The 21,072-nt window shown below is 43.2% G+C and overlaps 1 protein-coding gene across 2 annotated transcripts in view; it reads left to right on the top strand.

Annotated features, from left to right (window-relative positions):
* The window catches only part of LSP1 (lymphocyte specific protein 1), a 105,852-nt gene that overhangs the window by 62,677 nt on the left and 22,103 nt on the right, over positions 1–21,072 (top strand). For both annotated transcript variants that reach the window (XM_063438351.1, XM_063438352.1), the window contains exons 4-7: positions 1,284–1,378; positions 4,049–4,151; positions 6,831–6,941; positions 8,679–8,722. In XM_063438351.1, the coding sequence (XP_063294421.1) occupies positions 1,284–1,378; positions 4,049–4,151; positions 6,831–6,941; positions 8,679–8,722 (353 nt within the window). The remainder of the gene's footprint in view (positions 1–1,283; positions 1,379–4,048; positions 4,152–6,830; positions 6,942–8,678; positions 8,723–21,072) is intronic.

The raw sequence follows: 21,072 nt of genomic DNA, 5'->3' as shown, positions 1-21,072 counted from the left end.
TTATGATACTAGTGACACAGTAGCAGTAGTAATGGTAGTTTATGATAGTAGTGACACAGTAGCAGTAGTGACGGTAGTGTATGATAGTAGTGACACAGTAGCAGTAGTGACGGTAGTGTATGATAGTAGTGACACAGTAGCAGTAGTGATGTTAGTGTATGATAGTAGTGACACAGTAGCAGTAGTGATGGTAGTGTATGATAGTGACACAGTAGCAGTAGTGATGGTAGTTTATAATACTAGTGACACAGTAGCAGTAGTAATGGTAGTTTATGATAGTAGTGACACAGTAGCAGTAGTGACGATAGTGTATGATAGTAGTGACACAGTAGTGGTAGTGTATGATAGTAGTGACACAGTAGCAGTAGTGATGGTAGTTTATAATAATAGTGACACAGTAGCAGTAGTAATGGTAGTGTATGATAGTAGTGACACAGTAGCAGTAGTGACGATAGTGTATGATAGTAGTGACACAGTAGCAGTAGTGATGTTAGTGTATGATAGTAGTGACACAGTAGCAGTAGTGATGGTAGTGTATGATAATAGTGACACAGTAGCAGTAGTGATGGTAGTTTATAATACTAGTGACACAGTAGCAGTAGTGACGGTAGTGTATGATAGTAGTCACACAGTAGCAGTAGTGACGGTAGTGTATGATAGTGGTGACACAGTAGCAGTAGTGATGGTAGTGTATGATAGTAGTGACACAGCAGTAGTGACGGTAGTGTATGATAGTAGTGACGGTAGTGTATGATAGTAGTGACACAGTAGCAGTAGTGATGGTAGTGTATGATAATAGTGACACTATAGCAGTAGTGATGGTAGTTTATGATAGTGACACAATAGCAGTAGTGATGGTAGTTTATGATAGTAGTGACACAATAGCAGTAGTAATGGTAGTGTATGATAATGGTGACACAGTAGCAGTAGTGATGGTAGTTTATAATACTGGTGACACAGTAGCAGTAGTGATGGTAGTTTATGATAGTAGTGACACAGTAGCAGTAGTAATGGTAGTTTATGATAGTAGTGACGCAGTAGTGATGGTAGTGTATGATAATAGTGACACAGTAGCAGTAGTGATGGTAGTTTATAATACTAGTGACGCAGTAGTGATGGTAGTTTATGATAGTAGTGACACAATAGCAGTAGTGATGGTAGTTTATGATAGTAGTGACACAGTAGCAGTAGTGATGGTAGTTTATGATAGTAGTGACACAGTAGCAGTAGTCACAGCAGTTTATGACAATAGTGACACAGATAATTTTCATATCTTTTAACAGGTGAATGATGAGCCTGACCCTCGCACCTATGAGAGCTATAGCCCAGAGCCTTCTCCACAGGAGGTGCCGATTTCTTCCAGCCAATTGAGTGCAAGGTAGAGTTTCGACAACCCAAGAATTCTCACACCAAACAGACCATCTCCTGGAACAGATGATCTAGAAGCATGTATAATTAACTGATAACACACTGATAATAAATTCTGGGTGTCAGATAACTGATAACAAATCCTTGGCATCGGATAACAAATCCTGGGCGTCGGATAACTGATAACAAGTCCTGGTTGTCAAAACACAACCCACCATCTGTTGTAGGAAGCAGTCATTGTTATTACTATTATTATTATTATCGCCATTTATTTAGCGCCAACAGATTTCGTAGCGATTTACAATATTATGAGAGGGGGGATTCAACTATAAATAGGGCAATTACAAGAAAACTTACAGGAACAATAGGTTGAAGAGTTGCTCAAACCAGTTTACAGTCTTTAAGACGAGCTTACAGTCTATAGGAGGAGCTCACTGTCTATAGGAGGAGCTCACTGTCTCTAGGAGGAGCTCACTGTCTCTAGGAGGAGCTTACAGTCTCTAGGAGGAGCTTACAGTCTCTAGGAGGAGCTTACAGTCTATTGGAGGAGCCTACAATCTATAGGAGGAGCTCACAGTCTATAGGACCAGCTTACAGTCTATAGGACCAGCTTACGGTCTATAGGACGAGTTTACAGTCTATAGGACGAGCTCACGGTCTATAGGACGAGCTCACGGTCTATAGGACGAGCTCACGGTCTATAGGACGAGCTCACGGTCTATAGGACTAGCTCACGGTCTATAGGACTAGCTCACAGTCTATAGGACTAGCTCACAGTCTATAGGAGGAGCTCACAGTCTATGGGAGGAGCTCACAGTCTATAGGACTAGCTCACAGTCTATAGGACTAGCTCACAGTCTATAGGACTAGCTCACAGTCTATAGGACTAGCTTACAGTCTATAGGAGGTGGGGTGTACATTAGTCATGTAAAATATAGTTCAACCAACCTTGTGAACCCCTGATAGAGATTATTTGGCCTATAAATGAAAACTTTAAGGACATCTGGCAACATGGAGCTTGTATGAGAACACCTATACTATTTATTAAAGGGAAACTTTGATTTCCCAGGATTTGTAATATCCTCTATTTAATAAACATGTTTGAGAGGTTCACACTGCCATATTTACCTCTAGAACTGAGTACCTCCATCGTGGCTCCCTGATCACTGTTAGATCAATAGGTGATTGATCCAAGGAGATATGTGTTGAGAATGAATTATTTCCTAATTTGCTGTTATATTGGAAGCGCTTCAGACTGGGTTTGTGCCTTCTTTAGATCAACAGCAAAAACAGATGTGAGAGCAGCTGAACTTGACGCATGCGAGTTTCTTTTCCTCCTTTGTAACGATGTAAATGCCCTTTTCTTTCAATGAATGTAGTGACATAAAAAAATGGGAATCCTCGATAATGAGTAATTCTGGTCCAAAGTTCTAAAAGTTAGCAGGAACATTTTATTGGTTTCCACGGTGACTGCTCCACTTTTAGAACTTTGCCTCAGAATGGCTCTATATACATAAATCCCGTTGTGTCTATTTCTTCTTCTTGAATTGGCTGTTCCTGGACTGAACTGGAATGTTATGTAAATTGTTAGATCTTTAATATACATTAAAAGAAAATGGAGCATGACATGAAACAGATTAACACAAGGTATTTGGGATTTAGATTTATTTATTCAATGGCACACGTTTCCAGAAAAGTGATGATTGTCCTTTAAATGATTTCTTAGTTCAATGTACTTGTATTGCACTGTCAATTAAGAGACAATTAAAAAGGACATTATAGGCACCAACACCACCTTAGCTTAATGGCACAGTTTTTGTGTGTAAATCATGCCTCTGCTGTCCCACTGCCCAATTCTTTGCCATTTTGGAGTTAAATCACATTATTTATACAGTTATTGTCACACCTCCCTGCATGTGATGTACACAGCCTTCCTAAAATAACCTGGATATTGGCCTCCTGTGTGTGATTAAAGTTCAGTATACAGAGCAGGAGATAGAAATTGATTGGAAATGATACAATATTTTTCATGCAGGCTCTGTCCATCACAGCCAGGAGTGGAGTGGCTAGGGCTGCATAAATACACAAAAAAAAGGGATTTAACTCCTAAACGGCAGAGAATTGAGCAATGCGTTTGCAGAGACGTGATCTATACCCCAAAACTGCTTCATTAAGCTAAAGTTGTTTTGGTGACTATGGTGTCCCTTTAACTCTGAGAGTTTAAGATAATGCTAGATTTTCTGTGCCATGACAGAATCACTTTTGCACTTACTTTACCTGTCTATTAGCTAAGAATTTCAAATCATCTGACAAGCTTTCCCTGCTTGAAAATGCTTTGTATTTCAGACTTTGGATCATTTAACTGGTGCCGAGCTCTCTTGCTATAAGAGATTTGGCAGTTACACTGAGATCTCTTGTTAAATTAAACAGCCTAAATAACACATATTGTATTGGGTAACAAGATGTATACAATCAGAATCAGTGGAGAGATTAGCATTTTGGCATCACAAATGCTCACAAACCTGGCTAGGTTTAAATTTCAGCTATGCCAGAATAACATTTTATTTGTCAGGAATTCAATTTGAAAGCTGATTTATCATTTAGGCTACCTCAATAAATCTAATCTTGTCAATTTCCATAACATCCTTCTGGTTTTAATTGGGATTCCCTTTGGTTTCAGGAACTACGAGGAAGTTGAAGAAAAGCCAGAGGCACAGGAAGCCACGGTGGGCTACAGTGAGAGGGATCAAGAAGGCGGAACCTGGGAGACCCCTAAGCAGGAGGTAAAATCAGCAATCAGCCAATAGCAAGCCACTAATTATTAGATGGATCTAACTCCAGCAAAATGTTGATCTGTTTTTGTCTTTGCTAATGATATTAAATACGAATGCTCTTGTCTTGGTATGGTATGATTGTAACTGTAGACAAAGCGTTGATGGAATATGACATAATATTAGGATTTATTGTTTCAGACTGTTCAATGGATTCTATAGTGTAAGGCAGAGCTTTCCAAGCGTTCCATGTTGGTGACACACGTTTTAGACATGTATCGTTTCGTGACACGGTAAATCAGTTTTACTAGCAAACCAGAGATTAGCCCCTTAAGGACACATGACATGTGTGACATGTCATGATTCCCCCTTTTATTCCAGAAGTTTGGTCCTTAAGGGGTTAAACTACTACTAACCCCAATAAGAGATACGGACACACATACATTGTAATAACGGGATATTTGTGGACACAATATATCTCATGTATAAAATATAGGATTTGTAAGATAATAACAAACATTTCCAAGACTGTTGTCATTTATGAGTAACAATATGTAAATTTGTGCAAGAATTACAAAATAGAAAAAAAAAAACTAGTTGCCATTTTAATGAGATGTTAATGAGATGTATGAGGCTGATAGGATCACACTTATAACACGTATCACTCTTCCAATTTATGTAAGGCCGTTAGGGAAGCAGCGCACTGTCTGAGTGAGTGTAGAATAATGGGAACATGCCAAAGTGTTAGAGAGACCAGAGTCAGCATTACCTTAACTAATTTCATTGTCAGCCAGTCCACACAGGTTTTGTTCCTATACATCCCTCTTAAGTTTCCATACTTAAGTAAGAGTATGTAAAAAGTGGTTAGGGTTGCCACCTTTCTTGGAAAAACATACTGGCCTTACTAATTTGCATAATTAATTATATCTGGGTGACATCACATGATGTAAATCACAAAGAGTGACATAAGAGAAAATGCAGTAAAATCACCAAAAAAACGACTACAGTTTGTTTCTGCTGTATAGATGGATTGCTCCCAGTGTCTCCCTATCTCCCAGTGTCTTAAGTCTCCCACTGTCTCAGTGTCCCTATGTCACCCAGTGTCTCCTAGTCTACCAGTACCCCCATGACTCAGTGTCCCCATGTGTCTCAGTGCCCTGTGTCTCCCATTGTCCCCTAGTCTCCCAGTGTCCCCATGTGTTGATTACCCTATATATCACAGTGTCTCAGTGCCCCGTGTCTCCCATTGTCCCCTAGTCTCCCAGTGCCCCCATGACTCAGTGTCCACATGTGTCGATTACCCTATATATCACAGTGTCTCAGTGCCCCGTGTCTCCCATTGTCCCCTAGTCTCCCAGTGCCCCCATGACTCAGTGTCCACATGTGTCGATTACCCTATATATCACAGTGTCTCAGTGCCCCGTGTCTCCCATTGTCCCCTAGTCTCCCAGTGTCCCCATATCTCCCAGTATCCTCAAGTGTCTGTCATAATGTCTCCCAATGGCCCCATGTCTCCTTGCAGCCTTCCCCTCCATCCCTCACTTCCCTGAGCTGTTGGCTGTCTCTGCAGGCTGGGAGTTGCTGTCTGGACTCTCTATAGCTGCTCCCATGCGGTTCAGTGAGTAGTGATAGGCAGGGAGGGAGATGCTGGAACTTCCTATCCCTGCCTCTCTTCACACACAGCCTACTGGCTACTGGCCACTGCTGGTATTGTATCGTAATCTTATTGTGAGAAAAATACCGGCATTTTGTATTGCCAGTATGACTGCAATATTGGCACCGGCCAGGCAGCCTCAAATACTGGCTGTGCCATTAAAATACCAGCCAGGTGTAAACCCTAAGAGTAATGTGTTGAATTTTTTTCATTTATTTTTTAAATCAATGGGCCTATTTCATGGGCTGCAGCTCCACCAGCCCCTATGTTAATCCGGCCCTGTCCTGCATACTCCAGCAGACATAGTTTGGAAAGCACTGCTGTAAGGAATATAAAGTTGAAGTGGTCTGGTCTTTATAGTGTCCCTTTAGTAAATATGTGTGGAATTCTTAACTGCATCTAAAGCTATGAGCATAATAATAATAATTACAACCTGCCACTTTTAAAACATAAAAAAATGAAAACACTTTCATCAAATCTTTGACATAAAGGGTCACTCCAACCAAAAACCAGTGTTCTCCCTGCAGCACGATCTGCCTCTTCTGCCATCAATCCCCTCACTGGAGGTGTGCGGATGTCAGGCAAGGCAAGCTGAAAGGAGGATGGGGGTGTGCTACCATTTGGTGTCTGGAGCCCGCAGGCTGCGTGTGCCGCTGTCAGACACCAAATTTGCACAGAGATCACATTAGACACCTGGAACTCTTGTTCTGAGCTGGTAAATGATGCTGCCAGTGGTGGAATGACACCTCTGGCAGCAGAGGGGTAATCTCCATGTGCACTACTTCATAGTGAAACTTCCCATAGTGTGCTGTGAAATTGTAATACCCCACAAAACCACTAGGAGTTCCTGAGTTATCACCCAAGCTGATTCGATGTCCATTTACTCCCTTAAAAGAGAGCCTTATTGTTTCTTGTCTCACAAATATAAACACAATACGTATAAGTGTCTTGTGATTTACATGTTAATGTTCCTATAAATTGCCAGCTCTGATCTTCGTTTAGTTGGGATACGTTTCAGTAGTATTTTTACTAACTAGGTCCATGCACTGCCCAGCGATCGGTGGGAGGAGGAGGAAGAGAATCGCCGCAGATTATCAGTGAGCAGTAATGGAGAGGAGTGCGATGAAACCATTGCAACAACAGTGAAGGTAACACAATGGTCCTGCTAATGTTTCCATCCTTTCTGTCCGGTCCAATGATTTATGTCCCTCTTTTTGGGATCATGTTCAGTAACAATGTCACTGTCTTCCTTTTGCTATCTCTCTATCCACCCTCATCCAGCTCTCTAACGCCTTATCCTGTCCCCATCTCCCTGTTTCTTCTCCTATTCTCTACTCTCCATCTCCGTTTTCAGCCCCATATCCCGATCTCGTTCAGTATTCTATATAATCCTCTCCCTCTCAGTATTCTGTTCTATATAATCCTCTTCCTCTCAGTATTCTATATAATGCTCTCCCTCTCAGTATTCTATATAATCCTCTTCCTCTCAGTATTCTGTTCTATATAATCCTCTTCCTCTCAGTATTCTGTTCTATATAATCCTCTTCCTCTCAGTATTCTATATAATCCTCTTCCTCTCAGTATTCTATATAATCCTCTTCCTCTCAGTATTCTATATAATCCTCTTCCTCTCAGTATTCTATATAATCCTCTTCCTCTCAGTATTCTATATAATCCTCTTCCTCTCAGTATTCTATATAATCCTCTCCCTCTCAGTATTCTGTTCTATATAATCCTCTTCCTCTCAGTATTCTATATAATCCTCTTCCTCTCAGTATTCTATATAATCCTCTTCCTCTCAGTATTCTGTTCTATATAATCCTCTTCCTCTCAGTATTTTATATAATCCTCTCCCTCTCAGTATTCTATATAATCCTCTTCCTCTCAGTATTCTATATAATCCTCTTCCTCTCAGTATTCTGTTCTATATAATCCTCTTCCTCTCAGTATTCTATATAATCCTCTTCCTCTCAGTATTCTATATAATCCTCTTCCTCTCAGTATTCTGTTCTATATAATCCTCTTTCTCTCAGTATTCTATATAATCCTCTTTCTCTCAGTATTCTGTTCTATATAATCCTCTTCCTCTCAGTATTCTATATAATCCTCTTCCTCTCAGTATTCTATATAATCCTCTTCCTCTCTGTATTCTATATAATCCTCTTCCTCTCAGTATTCTATATAATCCCTCCCTCTCAGTATTCTATATAATCCTCTTCCTCTCAGTATTCTATATAATCCTCTTCCTCTCAGTATTCTATATAATCCTCTTCCTCTCAGTATTCTATATAATCCTCTTCCTCTCAGTATTCTGTTCTATATAATCCTCTTCCACTCAGTATTCTATATAATCCTCTCCCTCTCCGTATTCTGTTCTATATAATCCTCTTCCTCTCAGTATTCTGTTCTATATAATCCTCTTCCTCTCAGTATTCTGTTCTATATAATCCTCTTCCTCTCAGTATTCTATATAATCCTCTTCCTCTCAGTATTCTATATAATCCTCTTCCTCTCAGTATTCTATATAATCCTCTTCCTCTCAGTATTCTATATAATCCTCTTCCTCTCAGTATTCTATATAATCCTCTTCCTCTCAGTATTCTATATAATCCTCTTCCTCTCAGTATTCTATATAATCCTCTTCCTCTCAGTATTCTATATAATCCTCTTCCTCTCAGTATTCTATATAATCCTCTTTCTCTCAGTATTCTGTTCTCTGTTATTCTCACGGAGATCCTCCATCTAATTCATCTTTTTACACTCTATCTCCATGGCCCTCTGTCTTCTTCTTTTTACCAGTGCACTTGATGTATATTTACATAGCCCCTCGTATATTACATGTTAGTTTGAGTCACATTATTGTAACATGACCTTGTGTCCTACAGGTAACCGAGATTGCAGAGAATCTCAACCGCTCCATTCAGAAGAGGTATGTGGAACAAGATCCGGTGACTTGAACGTAACCCAAAATGCTATCCGTAACTGGCTCTGCGGCCTTGTAGTTCATGTCCTCTCTTCTTTTTTCTAATTCGAACATCTGAGTGTCCTTCTGTAATTTAGGTTATCTGTCCTAAACCTTCTCTCTGTTCATCATTCACACCCAGTAAAAAATGCTAAGGAATTCCCCACCAAGTAAATTCCCATGTTTAATTGTTATAGTTATTAAAGTATTTATGTATGCAGTGAGATTATAGAAATAATGCTTGAGATATCATCTTAAGATATAGAAACAATGCACAATATATCTATGGCGGAACCTACTGCCAATTTCATCTGTTTTGCCCCATTTTGCATGTTTCTTCCCTTTTCCGTTTGGGAGTTATTGGGAGTTAATTCTTACCTTCTCCATTTGTCTTCCGAATGAGGACCACCCTTGTACTCGATTAGAATGTTCACACCAGAAACTTTAAGTGCGAAATCGCAAGGGAAGTAATTAATGAATGCTTTCCCTGGGTTGTCGCCATTTCGTATAGATTAGACCGCTGCCCGTTCTACTCCCTGACCAACTATGTGAACGACGTTGGGGAGATATGAACTACCGAACAGGGGGAGCATTCGTACCCTGAGATTAAGAGAATCCCTTGCATGGTGTTCACACAGGAACCCCCCAGACAGAGACAGGCCAGGTCACCTATTTCCCTGGAACTGTTTTGGGCTAGCGCCTCGTATCCAGCCGGTCAAAACTTTACCTCGATAGCATACCCGTTTTACCAAACCAATCTGAGTGATATTTGGATATGTTATACACTCAAATCGGTGCTATCTGGGGATATAATTTTTTGTGGGGTTCCTAGTTATGGTGGGGGCACTTCTGGGGTACTTTATATTTTGTGTAGATTTTCTGTACCTGATAGATAATTAAATTATGGGGTTTTCTCATGCAATTATCTCTCAGGCATAAAGGATCCTGGGAATGAAACCCTTGTATTATTGTACTGGAGACCCCATGCAGAGGGTCTGTACATTAAAGCCGTGTGTGATCGGAAATAGTTGACTCCTAGAACTATGTTTCGTCTGGTTATCTGGGGAATGGATATCTGCTTGGTTTAATGATGTGAATTTTATGATATAGAAACAATGCGCGATATGATATAATTTTATGATATAGAAACAATGCACAATATGATATCTTATGTTATAGAAACAATGCGCAGTGTGATATAATTTTGATATAAAAACAATGCGCAATGTGATATCATTATATGATATAGAAACAATACGCGATGTGATATCATTTTATGGTATAGAATCAATGCGCGTTATAAAACCAATGCACAATATATAAATGTAGCGAAATGGATTTGTATGACATGTTTATTCCCACGTTGTTCGACTGCCCATACTCCATCTGTTCGGTTCCTTTTTTATAACCCCACGAAGACCGACCACCCCTGGCTGTTAACCACAAATTTGCAATTATCTCAAATGCTTTCCCTGGGTGGCCGCCATTCAGTTATACGAATGCACGTGCTCCAAAGAGTGGCGACCATTTTGTCTCCCGAACGCAGATAGCAGTACTTGGTCGTTGAGTGAATGGAACTCTATGTTGGCTATGCGACCCCGCGAACGCTGAGGAACCTGGTACCGCTGCTTGTTAAACGTCCCGAACAGTTAGGAGAATGGAGTTCAGAAGAAAGGAACTACCAAACAGGGGGAACATTTACTTCCTAAAAGCCAGGGGGAGCATTCATCGGTGTTCACATAGGAAACCCCCCGAAAGAAGACCAGCCATCGACTTATTTTCTGTGGAACTATTTTTGGATATCACCTCAAGGAAGACCGGTCAAAATTTTACCTGAATGGCGATTCCGTTCTCCCGAAGGGATGTGAGCGCTATTTTGACAAGCACGCCCCCTCTCAAAGTGAGCAGCTCAGATTCAAGCTATTCGGGGATATGACTTTTGTGGGGTTCCAGTATAATTTTTATTTGCGTTTGGGGTGTTTTGTGATATTTTGTGTAACTTCCTGTAACTGAGAGATAATTGATGTGGCAGACCGCCCGTATATCGCCGCCATGGACCCCCTTTCCCAATGAGAAGTACTCTATCAAACAGCGAAAGTGAATATCGCTGGTAAAGATTTCCCTCCATACATTAGTCAAGACTGAAGACTGAATGCTGGGAGTAGATCTGTTTATTTCAGGCAAACACTCTCAATTTATACACAGACACCAAGTATGGGGTCTCCACAGTAAACTCCTCCCCGTGCCTGAGATATTTGAGTCAGGAAACTTATAACTGAATTATCTCCCAGGTACAGAAAAATATGACAAAATTTACAACACCCCAAAAGTACCCCCCAAATACATGGAAACCCCTCAAGAGTCACAGCACCAAATGCCCGGGAACTATTTTGGGCATAGGACCACGTGTGCAGGCGGCACAGTGGCGTTTCCTACTGTTGGCCCATGCAGAGTCGGCACTATCCAAGTGCCGACCCTGCTGGGTGCCAAAGATCTCCCTCACTGGCCCACAGGCAGTTACATGCAGCCGCCGGCTAGGGAGGGAGGACCCGGTGGAGCTCTTACCTGCAGCTCTGCCGGATTCCTCTTGCGAGGTCTGAGCGTTGCCGCAGTTACCACAGCAACGCTCTGGTCTTTCCAGAGTGAACTCTAGCCTGAGCTGCATACTAGATTTCACTCAACACTAGGACCACCAGGGATAGCAGCAAGGGGGGATATAACGTTTTTTTATTTGTTTTTGTTTTATATAAAACAATAATAATAATACATATTTAATATATGTACACACAGCACCCTCACATGAACAGCACCCACCCACACACACACACAGCATCCTCAAACACACACAGCACACACGCAGCACACACGCAGCACACACACATATATAATATATAAAACAACCCTCAGTGAATTAACAGATAAAGAAAATTAGAAACAAAGAATGTGATGGCAGATAAGCACACACTCACACACACACACACACACACACACACAGAGCACCCCTCATACATACACACAGCACACCCAACACAATGCGCCCCTCACACATGCAATACGTTATATATATATATACATACATACACACACACACACACACACACACACTACAGTACCCCTCACACTGCACCACTACACACATTACGCTCCAGATACACACTAGATCCCTTAACCAACTCTGGATCATCTAATTTACACAAACACACACACACACACACACAAGATCCCTATATACACTCGGAATCCTTCACACACACACAAACACACGCACACTCTGGGTCCTTTACCCACTAGATCACCTACACACACTACATTCCTGACATACAATCTCTGGATCCCCTATGCACACACTACATTCCTTGTAAGCAAACACATACTACATTCTCTAAACACACACTCTCTACAACCCCTACACACACTACATCACCTATATACACACACACACACACTACATCACCTATATACACACACACACTACAGCCCGTATGCACACACTCGCTACATCCCCTATGCACACACTCGCTACATCCCCTATGCACACACTTGCTACATCCCCTATGCACACACTCGCTACATCCCCTATACACACTATATCCCCTATACACACACTCTCTACAGCCCCTAGCCATGCATATTACACCACAAACACAAATGAAATTGACCTATTTACACAATACCACCCTACAATCAGCTTACTCTACACACGCAATCCCACAAGCAGGCTCCAAACACATGCACAATATGCTTTCCTTGCCCTTTTGTCCTCTGGAATCCCACTTATGGAGACACCAGAGACAAGTTAAAAGCAAACACAGCGCAAGCATGTTATTAAATTTGCTTGCGCTGCGCAGAACAAATACATGCTAGCGCTCTTCAGTGGGGCTCTGCGCATTCAACCAACATGCTCACTTTGAGAGGGGGCGTGCTTGTCATTAGTAATGGCAAAACACACCCTCTCTGGCCCAGCCCCCTCTCAGGGGGCCGCTGTGATTGAAAAATGCCCGGGCTGAATTGTTGCCCAGTCCAGCCCTGCTGGGTACGCTCCCAGAATCCAAACAGACTATTGGTCCATTGTGTGACGCTGGATGTCCTCATGCTCTGCATATAATTTTATGATATAGAAACAATGCGCAGTATGATATAATTTTATGATATAGAAACAATGCGAGATATAATATAATTTTACGATATAGAAACAATGCGAGATATAATATAATTTTATAATATAGAAACAATGCGTGATATGATATAATTTTATAATATAGAAACAATGCGAGATATGATATAATTTTATAATATAGAAACAATGCGTGATGTGATATAATTTTATGATATAGAAACAATGCGCGATATGATATAATTTTATAATATAGAAACAATGCGCGATATGATATAATTTTATAATATAGAAACAATGCGAGATATGATATAATTTTATGATATAGAAACAATGCGAGATATGATATAATTTTATAATATAGAAACAATGCGCGATATGATATAATTTTATGATATAGAAACAATGCGCGATATGATATAATTTTATGATATAGAAACAATGCGCGATATGATATAATTTTACGATATAGAAACAATGCGCGATGTGATATAATTTTATGATATAGAAACTGTAGCGGAATGCAGTAAGCCTGTCCTTCAAAATGCCTGTATGACTGTGTTCGTATAATTTTTCCCTATGCTGAAATTGCTGTTCGTCTGTTTATTATGTGAATTGTATGGTATTCGGTAGTTTCCATCCGTACTATATACTTATGGAAACTACCGAACGGAGGGGCCACCCCGGAGAGAAGTGTGCCAGCAATTAAGGTTCACATTCTTTCCAAACCGCAAGTTAACTGGCTCATTAACATTGTATCTGGGTGGCCGCCATTCGGCATGCGTACACGTGGCGGCGGCCATCTTACGCATGAAAATCCCAGCGGTGTTTGGTCGTCGAGTGCCTGGAACTCAAATCGGACACTCAGACAACCAAACACCGCTGAGACCTCCAGAGCTCCGTAACTGCCGAACGGAGAAACATAACGAATCCCCATTCGGTAGTAATAAAGTACCGAATGAGGGAATCACTATCTAGGTGAATGTAAATGTGGATGGCAATTGTAAATGTCTATTTTAACTGCCGAACGGAGACCGACCGCAGGGCCCATTCTCATGGAACCCTTTTCGGATACCAACTCGTGTGCGGTCGGTCAAACTTCACCTGCCTGTAACTACCGAACCCCTGGTCCGATCTGGGTGAATTTTGGATATTATATTCACCCAGATCAGGGCTACCCAGCGGTACCCTGATATTTAAGATATATGATGGTTTAGGGGTACATCCAAGTTTGGGGTAAACTACTGTACAACTTAAGGGGATTATGACTCACGCTGAGGGGAGGAGATGTGTGGGAGGTAACAAGAATGGTATTGGTTACTGTCATAATTGCTGTAGTCCCCTCCCTTGCATGGGAGCAGGCTTTATAAGAAACCTTGGAATAAACGATTGTCAGTACTACTCCTGAAACTGTGTGTCGTCCAGTTATTGGGAGTGCTGTGGGGATATCGCTATACCTTTTTACCGGCTAGAAACTTTGCTGTGGATTTACTAATGACTTGTTCCTGAGCCTCCCTGGATCTAAAGTGGAGAATAGCTGTGAAAGATCAGCTCTCCGCTACATTGGTGGCAGCGGTGGGACCCAGACTCACAGAGGAACAAGGATTAATGGAGATTGACCTTTCTACGCTAAAAAGAACCACCTTGAAAGACCTTCTGGAAGCAAAAGGTGTTTCTGCCAGCAGCAAATCCAAAGCAACGCTTATCACCGAAGTAATGGCAGAATACAGAGCAGAGGAGGTCCAGGCCACGGAACAAAGACCTGAAACGGAACAGGAAGAGTTCCAAAGGCAATTACAATACAGACTGGCCTTCTATGGGGAAAACCCACCCACAGAGATCATCTCTAAAACCATGACAGAGGTGCAGGAATTTGTAAAGAGAAACAGGAGACCACAAACACCAGAAAGAGGTACCGCAGGAGCTGTGGCACAAGAGGGTAAGCCCAAAATTCCCTACCAAGCTTTTAAAACGTATGTGGAAGCAGAGGAGGATATAGATGCCTTCCTCCAGGACTTTGAGAGACTATGTACACTGCATAATATACCAAGGGAAGAGTGGGTACCCATATTAGCAGGACGGCTGTCAGGAAGGGCAGCGGAAGCCTACCGCACTGTACCAGATGTGGAAATTAGGAACTATAGCCGGGTGAAAGAGATTATCCTGGCCCGGTATGCAATAACACCAGAGGCATACCGGAGACGTTTCAGGGAATTGAAAAAGGTGGACAAAGATTCACATGCAGAGTGGGCTTGCCGACTAGAAAGGGCAGCCCTTGGGTGGATACAGTCGAGTAAAGCGAGGTCCATGGAGGACTTATTACAAATGCTGCTGTTGGAGCAGTTTTATGAGGGGATATCCTCAGAACTGCAGGAATGGGTGAGGGACCGTAACCCCACCACCCTCACCGAGGCTGCCAAAAAGGCAGATGACTTTATGGATGCTCGCAGACAAACCAAGACAGTGGGTAACAAACCGGCCATGCGGCCACTAGGGGTAAATTCATTTTCTCCTAACCCTCAACCCCCACCAAGATCCCTTCCTCCACCAGCACCAGCAGCAGCGCAGCCGAGATACCGCACACCTGCTTCTGTGCAATGCCACCGATGCCAGAGGTGGGGACATTACCAGCGAGATTGTCCGCAGTCCAGGGAACGCAACACCTGGATCCGACCAGGGCCCCCACCACCACCACCGAGAGCAGCAGCACATCATTACCAGGATGAGGTACCACTTCCCTACAGCTCTGCCGTTCCAGTCACGACTGTGGAACAGTGGGAAGTGCTGCATGAGGCCAACCCCTTACAGGCACAGGCGGATAACCGCCAGCACCATAGGCAAACCGTATATCTGGAAGGGAAGCCTATGCAGGGGCTCAGAGACTCAGGAGCCACCATCACCCTGGTGCAAAGCCATTTGGTTTCAGATAAGGCCAAACTGAATAAGACTGTGGCTGTCAGGGTTGCCGGGGGAGCCGTGTATCGGCTAGACACAGCCAGGGTACATTTGCATTGGGGTGCGGGGTACGGGAATGTGGAAGTGGGACTAATGCCGCAATTACCTGCTGAGGTGGTCCTGGGGAATGATCTGGGCAAACTCACCTCCGCATTTGAACCACAAACTACTGAAGAAGCACACCCAGTAGTCACCAGGCAACAGGCCCGCACCCAACAAAACAACGCACTGCCGGAGGTCCAGGTAAGAGATTCCTCCCCTTCCCTAGACTGTATCCCTTGGGCCCCTCCTGACGAGTTTGTAGCCGAGGTAGTCACTGACCCCACCTTACAGGTATACCGAGACAAGGTCACCTCTATCCAACCGGGGGCGGAGGGGGAAAGATTTGTATGGGACCGACAGTTATTATACCGGGAATCAAGTAAACAGATAGATGGGTCAGACCCCATTACCACAAGACAGCTGGTGGTACCTCAGAGGTACCGAACCGAATTACTCCGGATAGCGCACGATATTCCGCTATCCGGACATTTGGGGGTCAGCCGTACCAGATATCGATTGACCCAGAGTTTCTTTTGGCCAGGGATTAGCCAGGAGGTACGCAGGTACTGTAATACCTGCGACACGTGCCAGAGGGTGGGAAAGAGGGGGGATAAGCGTAAGGCGAAGCTGCACCCCCTACCCATAATTGAGGAACCCTTTCATAGGGTTGCCGTAGATATTGTAGGTCCTTTCAGGAAACCCAGCCCCTCGGGCAAACGATACATCCTGACTGTAGTGGACTATGCCACTCGCTACCCCGAGGCGATAGCTTTAACTAATATACATGCAGAGACGGTGGCTGAGGCGCTGATGCAGGTTTTCTCCCGGATGGGGCTACCCAGGGAGATCATCTCGGATCAGGGCACTCAGTTCACGGCAGAAGTTACCCAACAACTCTGGAAGTTCTGTAAAATTAAGCCTATAATTAGTGCTCCGTACCACCCCCAGACTAATGGGCTCTGCGAACGGTTCAATGGCACCTTAAAGAAAAAGCTCCGAACCTTCGCAGAGACTCACCGAGACTGGGAAAAATTCCTGCCGCACTTACTGTTTGCTTACAGGGAAGTGCCGCAGGAATCTACAGGATTTTCCCCTTTTGAGCTGCTATTCGGGAGGAGAGTAAGGGGACCCCTAGACTTGATTAGAGAGCACTGGGAGGGAGACCGTAGCGTGGACGGTACCCCTATTGTACCATATGTGTTGGCCCTCCGAGATCGCCTGGAAGCACTCACCAAGACGGTAAAGGAAAACCTACAGGCAGCTCAGACGCGGCGCCAGGGACCGCAGCTTTCAGGTCGGACAGAAAGTTTTAATTTTAAAACCTGTTCGACACGATAAGCTACAGGCCGCCTGGCAAGGCCCTTATAGAGTGGTAGAACAACGATGTGACACCACGTATATAATTGGCCACTGCGCAGGGAATGGGGGGCGACGCATGATCCATGTGAACATGCTGAAACCTTACCAGGAACGTTCAGAGGAGGTGACAGCGATCTGCGCCCCCACCTCTGAAGAGAGCGACAGCCTACCCCTCCCCGATCTGTTAGAAGACGGACAGCTGGCTGGGGATTTAGGAGCAGTTGTATTGGGGGATCGGTTGAGCCCACAGGAGCGTATCGAGGTACAACAACTACTGCAGGAAAAGCAGGAAACCTTTTCTAATGTACCTGGATACACCCCTCTGGCTACCCACCGAGTAGACACCCCAGGTCAACTTCCCATGCGCCAGACCCCGTACCGCATCCCTGAAGCGGTCCGGGAGAATATGCGCAAAGAGATTGAGGAGATGATACAGTTAGGAGTAATTGAGCCCTCAGATAGTCCCTGGGCATCTCCAGTGGTCCTCGTACCAAAGCGGGACGGCACGACCCGCTTTTGCGTGGACTACAGGAGACTGAATGAGAAGACCGTATCCGACGCATACCCGATGCCTAGGATAGATGAGTTACTAGACCGGATGGCCAGGGGGCAATACCTTACCACGATTGATCTGTGCAAAGGGTATTGGCAGATTCCCCTGGCCCCGGACGCCATCCCCAAGTCCGCCTTTGTCACCCCATTCGGCCTGTACCAATTTAAGGTCATGCCGTTTGGGATGAAAAACGCGCCGGCTACCTTCCAGCGGATGGTGGACCGCCTCCTAGATGGGTTCCAAGACTATACCTGCGCATATCTCGATGATATTGCCATATTTAGCGATACCTGGCAGGAACACTTGGCCCATATAGGAGCGGTCCTAGACAGGATCAGGGAGGCTGGTTTGACCCTAAAACCAGCTAAATGTAGTATTGGGATGGCCGAGGTACAGTACCTGGGCCACCGAGTGGGCTGTGGTAAGCAGAAGCCGGAACCCGCCAAAGTAGAGGCGGTATCCCAGTGGCCTACCCCGACAACTAAAACCCAGGTGTTAGCCTTCTTAGGGACAGCAGGGTATTACCGGAAGTTTGTCCCCAATTATAGTGCCCTGGCCAAACCCCTCACTGACCTGACCCGTAAAAACCTTCCCCGCCAAGTAACCTGGACCCCGGAGTGTGAGCAGGCATTCCAAAACTTGAAAGATGCGCTTGTTAATGCCCCTGTCTTGGCCGCTCCCAATCCAACTAAACGTTTTCTTGTCCACACAGACGCTTCTATGTTTGGATTGGGGGCAGTACTGAGCCAAGTCGGGGCCGATGGCGGAGAACACCCCGTGGCTTATATCAGTCGCAAACTTTTACCCCGGGAAGTAAGCTACGCCGCCATCGAGAAAGAATGCCTGGCAGTGGTGTGGGCCTTGAAGAAATTGCAACCCTATTTGTATGGACAGGCTTTTTCGCTGCTCACGGATCACAACCCGTTAGTCTGGCTGAACCGGGTGGCTGGGGACAATGCCAGGCTGCTGCGCTGGAGTTTGGCGCTGCAGCCTTTTGACTTTAACATTCAATACCGCCCGGGTAAGCAAAATGGAAACGCCGACGGGTTGTCGCGACAAACTGATCTGGAGAAATGATCCGTGAGCACCCCGGTCATCCCCAAGCCGATCCGTGTGGGATCAGACTGTGTATGCCGGCTTGTGGGCAAGGGGGAGCAGTGTAGCGGAATGCAGTAAGCCTGTCCTTCAAAATGCCTGTATGACTGTGTTCGTATAATTTTTCCCTATGCTGAAATTGCTGTTCGTCTGTTTATTATGTGAATTGTATGGTATTCGGTAGTTTCCATCCGTACTATATACTTATGGAAACTACCGAACGGAGGGGCCACCCCGGAGAGAAGTGTGCCAGCAATTAAGGTTCACATTCTTTCCAAACCGCAAGTTAACCGGCTCATTAACATTGTATCTGGGTGGCCGCCATTCGGCATGCGTACACGTGGCGGCGGCCATCTTACGCATGAAAATCCCAGCGGTGTTTGGTCGTCGAGTGCCTGGAACTCAAATCGGACACTCAGACAACCAAACACCGCTGAGACCTCCAGAGCTCCGTAACTGCCGAACGGAGAAACATAACGAATCCCCATTCGGTAGTAATAAAGTACCGAATGAGGGAATCACTATCTAGGTGAATGTAAATGTGGATGGCAATTGTAAATGTCTATTTTAACTGCCGAACGGAGACCGACCGCAGGGCCCATTCTCATGGAACCCTTTTCGGATACCAACTCGTGTGCGGTCGGTCAAACTTCACCTGCCTGTAACTACCGAACCCCTGGTCCGATCTGGGTGAATTTTGGATATTATATTCACCCAGATCAGGGCTACCCAGCGGTACCCTGATATTTAAGATATATGATGGTTTAGGGGTACATCCAAGTTTGGGGTAAACTACTGTACAACTTAAGGGGATTATGACTCACGCTGAGGGGAGGAGATGTGTGGGAGGTAACAAGAATGGTATTGGTTACTGTCATAATTGCTGTAGTCCCCTCCCTTGCATGGGAGCAGGCTTTATAAGAAACCTTGGAATAAACGATTGTCAGTACTACTCCTGAAACTGTGTGTCGTCCAGTTATTGGGAGTGCTGTGGGGATATCGCTATACCTTTTTACCGGCTAGAAACTTTGCTGTGGATTTACTAATGACTTGTTCCTGAGCCTCCCTGGATCTAAAGTGGAGAATAGCTGTGAAAGATCAGCTCTCCGCTACAGAAACAATGCGCGATGTGATATAATTTTATGATATAGAAACAATGCGAGATGTGATATAATTTTATGATATAGAAACAATGCGAGATGTGATAATTTTATGATATAGAAACAATGCGCGATATGATATTATTTTATGATATAGAAACAATGCGCGATATGATATAATTTTATAATATAATAACAATGCGCGATGTGATATAATTTTACGATATAGAAACAATGCGCGATATGATATTATTTTATGATATAGAAACAATGCGCGATGTGATATAATTTTACGATATAGAAACAATGCGCAATATGATATAATTTTACGATATAGAAACAATGCGCGATGTGATATAATTTTATGATCTAGAAACAATGCGCGATGTGATATAATTTTATGATATAGAAACAATGCGCAGTATGATATAATTTTATAATATAGAAACAATGCGCGATGTGATATAATTTTATAATATAGAAACAATGCGAGATATAATATAATTTTATAATATAGAAACAATGCGCGATGTGATATAATTTTACGATATAGAAACAATGCGCGATATGATATTATTTTATGATATAGAAACAATGCGAGATATAATATAATTTTATAATATAGAAACAATGCGCGATGTGATATAATTTTACGATATAGAAACAATGCGCGATATGATATTATTTTATGATATAGAAACAATGCGCGATATGATATAATTTTATGATATGGAAACTATGCGCGATATGATGTAATTTTATGATATAATAACAATGCGCGATATGATATAATTTTATGATATAGAAACAATGCGCGATATGATATAATGTTATAATATAATAACAATGCGCGATATGATATAATTTTACGATATAGAAACAATGCGCGATATGATGTAATTTTATGATATAGAAACAATGCGCAATATGATATAATTTTATGATATAGAAACAATGCGCGATATGATATAATGTTATAATATAATAACAATGCGCGATATGATATAATTTTACGATATAGAAACAATGCGCGATATGATGTAATTTTATGATATAGAAACAATGCGCAATATGATATAATTTTATGATATGGAAACAA

Source organism: Pelobates fuscus, chromosome 12 (assembly GCF_036172605.1).
Source record: "Pelobates fuscus isolate aPelFus1 chromosome 12, aPelFus1.pri, whole genome shotgun sequence".
NCBI classification, from domain to species: domain Eukaryota; kingdom Metazoa; phylum Chordata; class Amphibia; order Anura; family Pelobatidae; genus Pelobates; species Pelobates fuscus.
The sequence above is the reverse complement of the archived record's forward strand: the minus strand, read 5'-3'. Positions and strand labels throughout refer to the sequence as shown.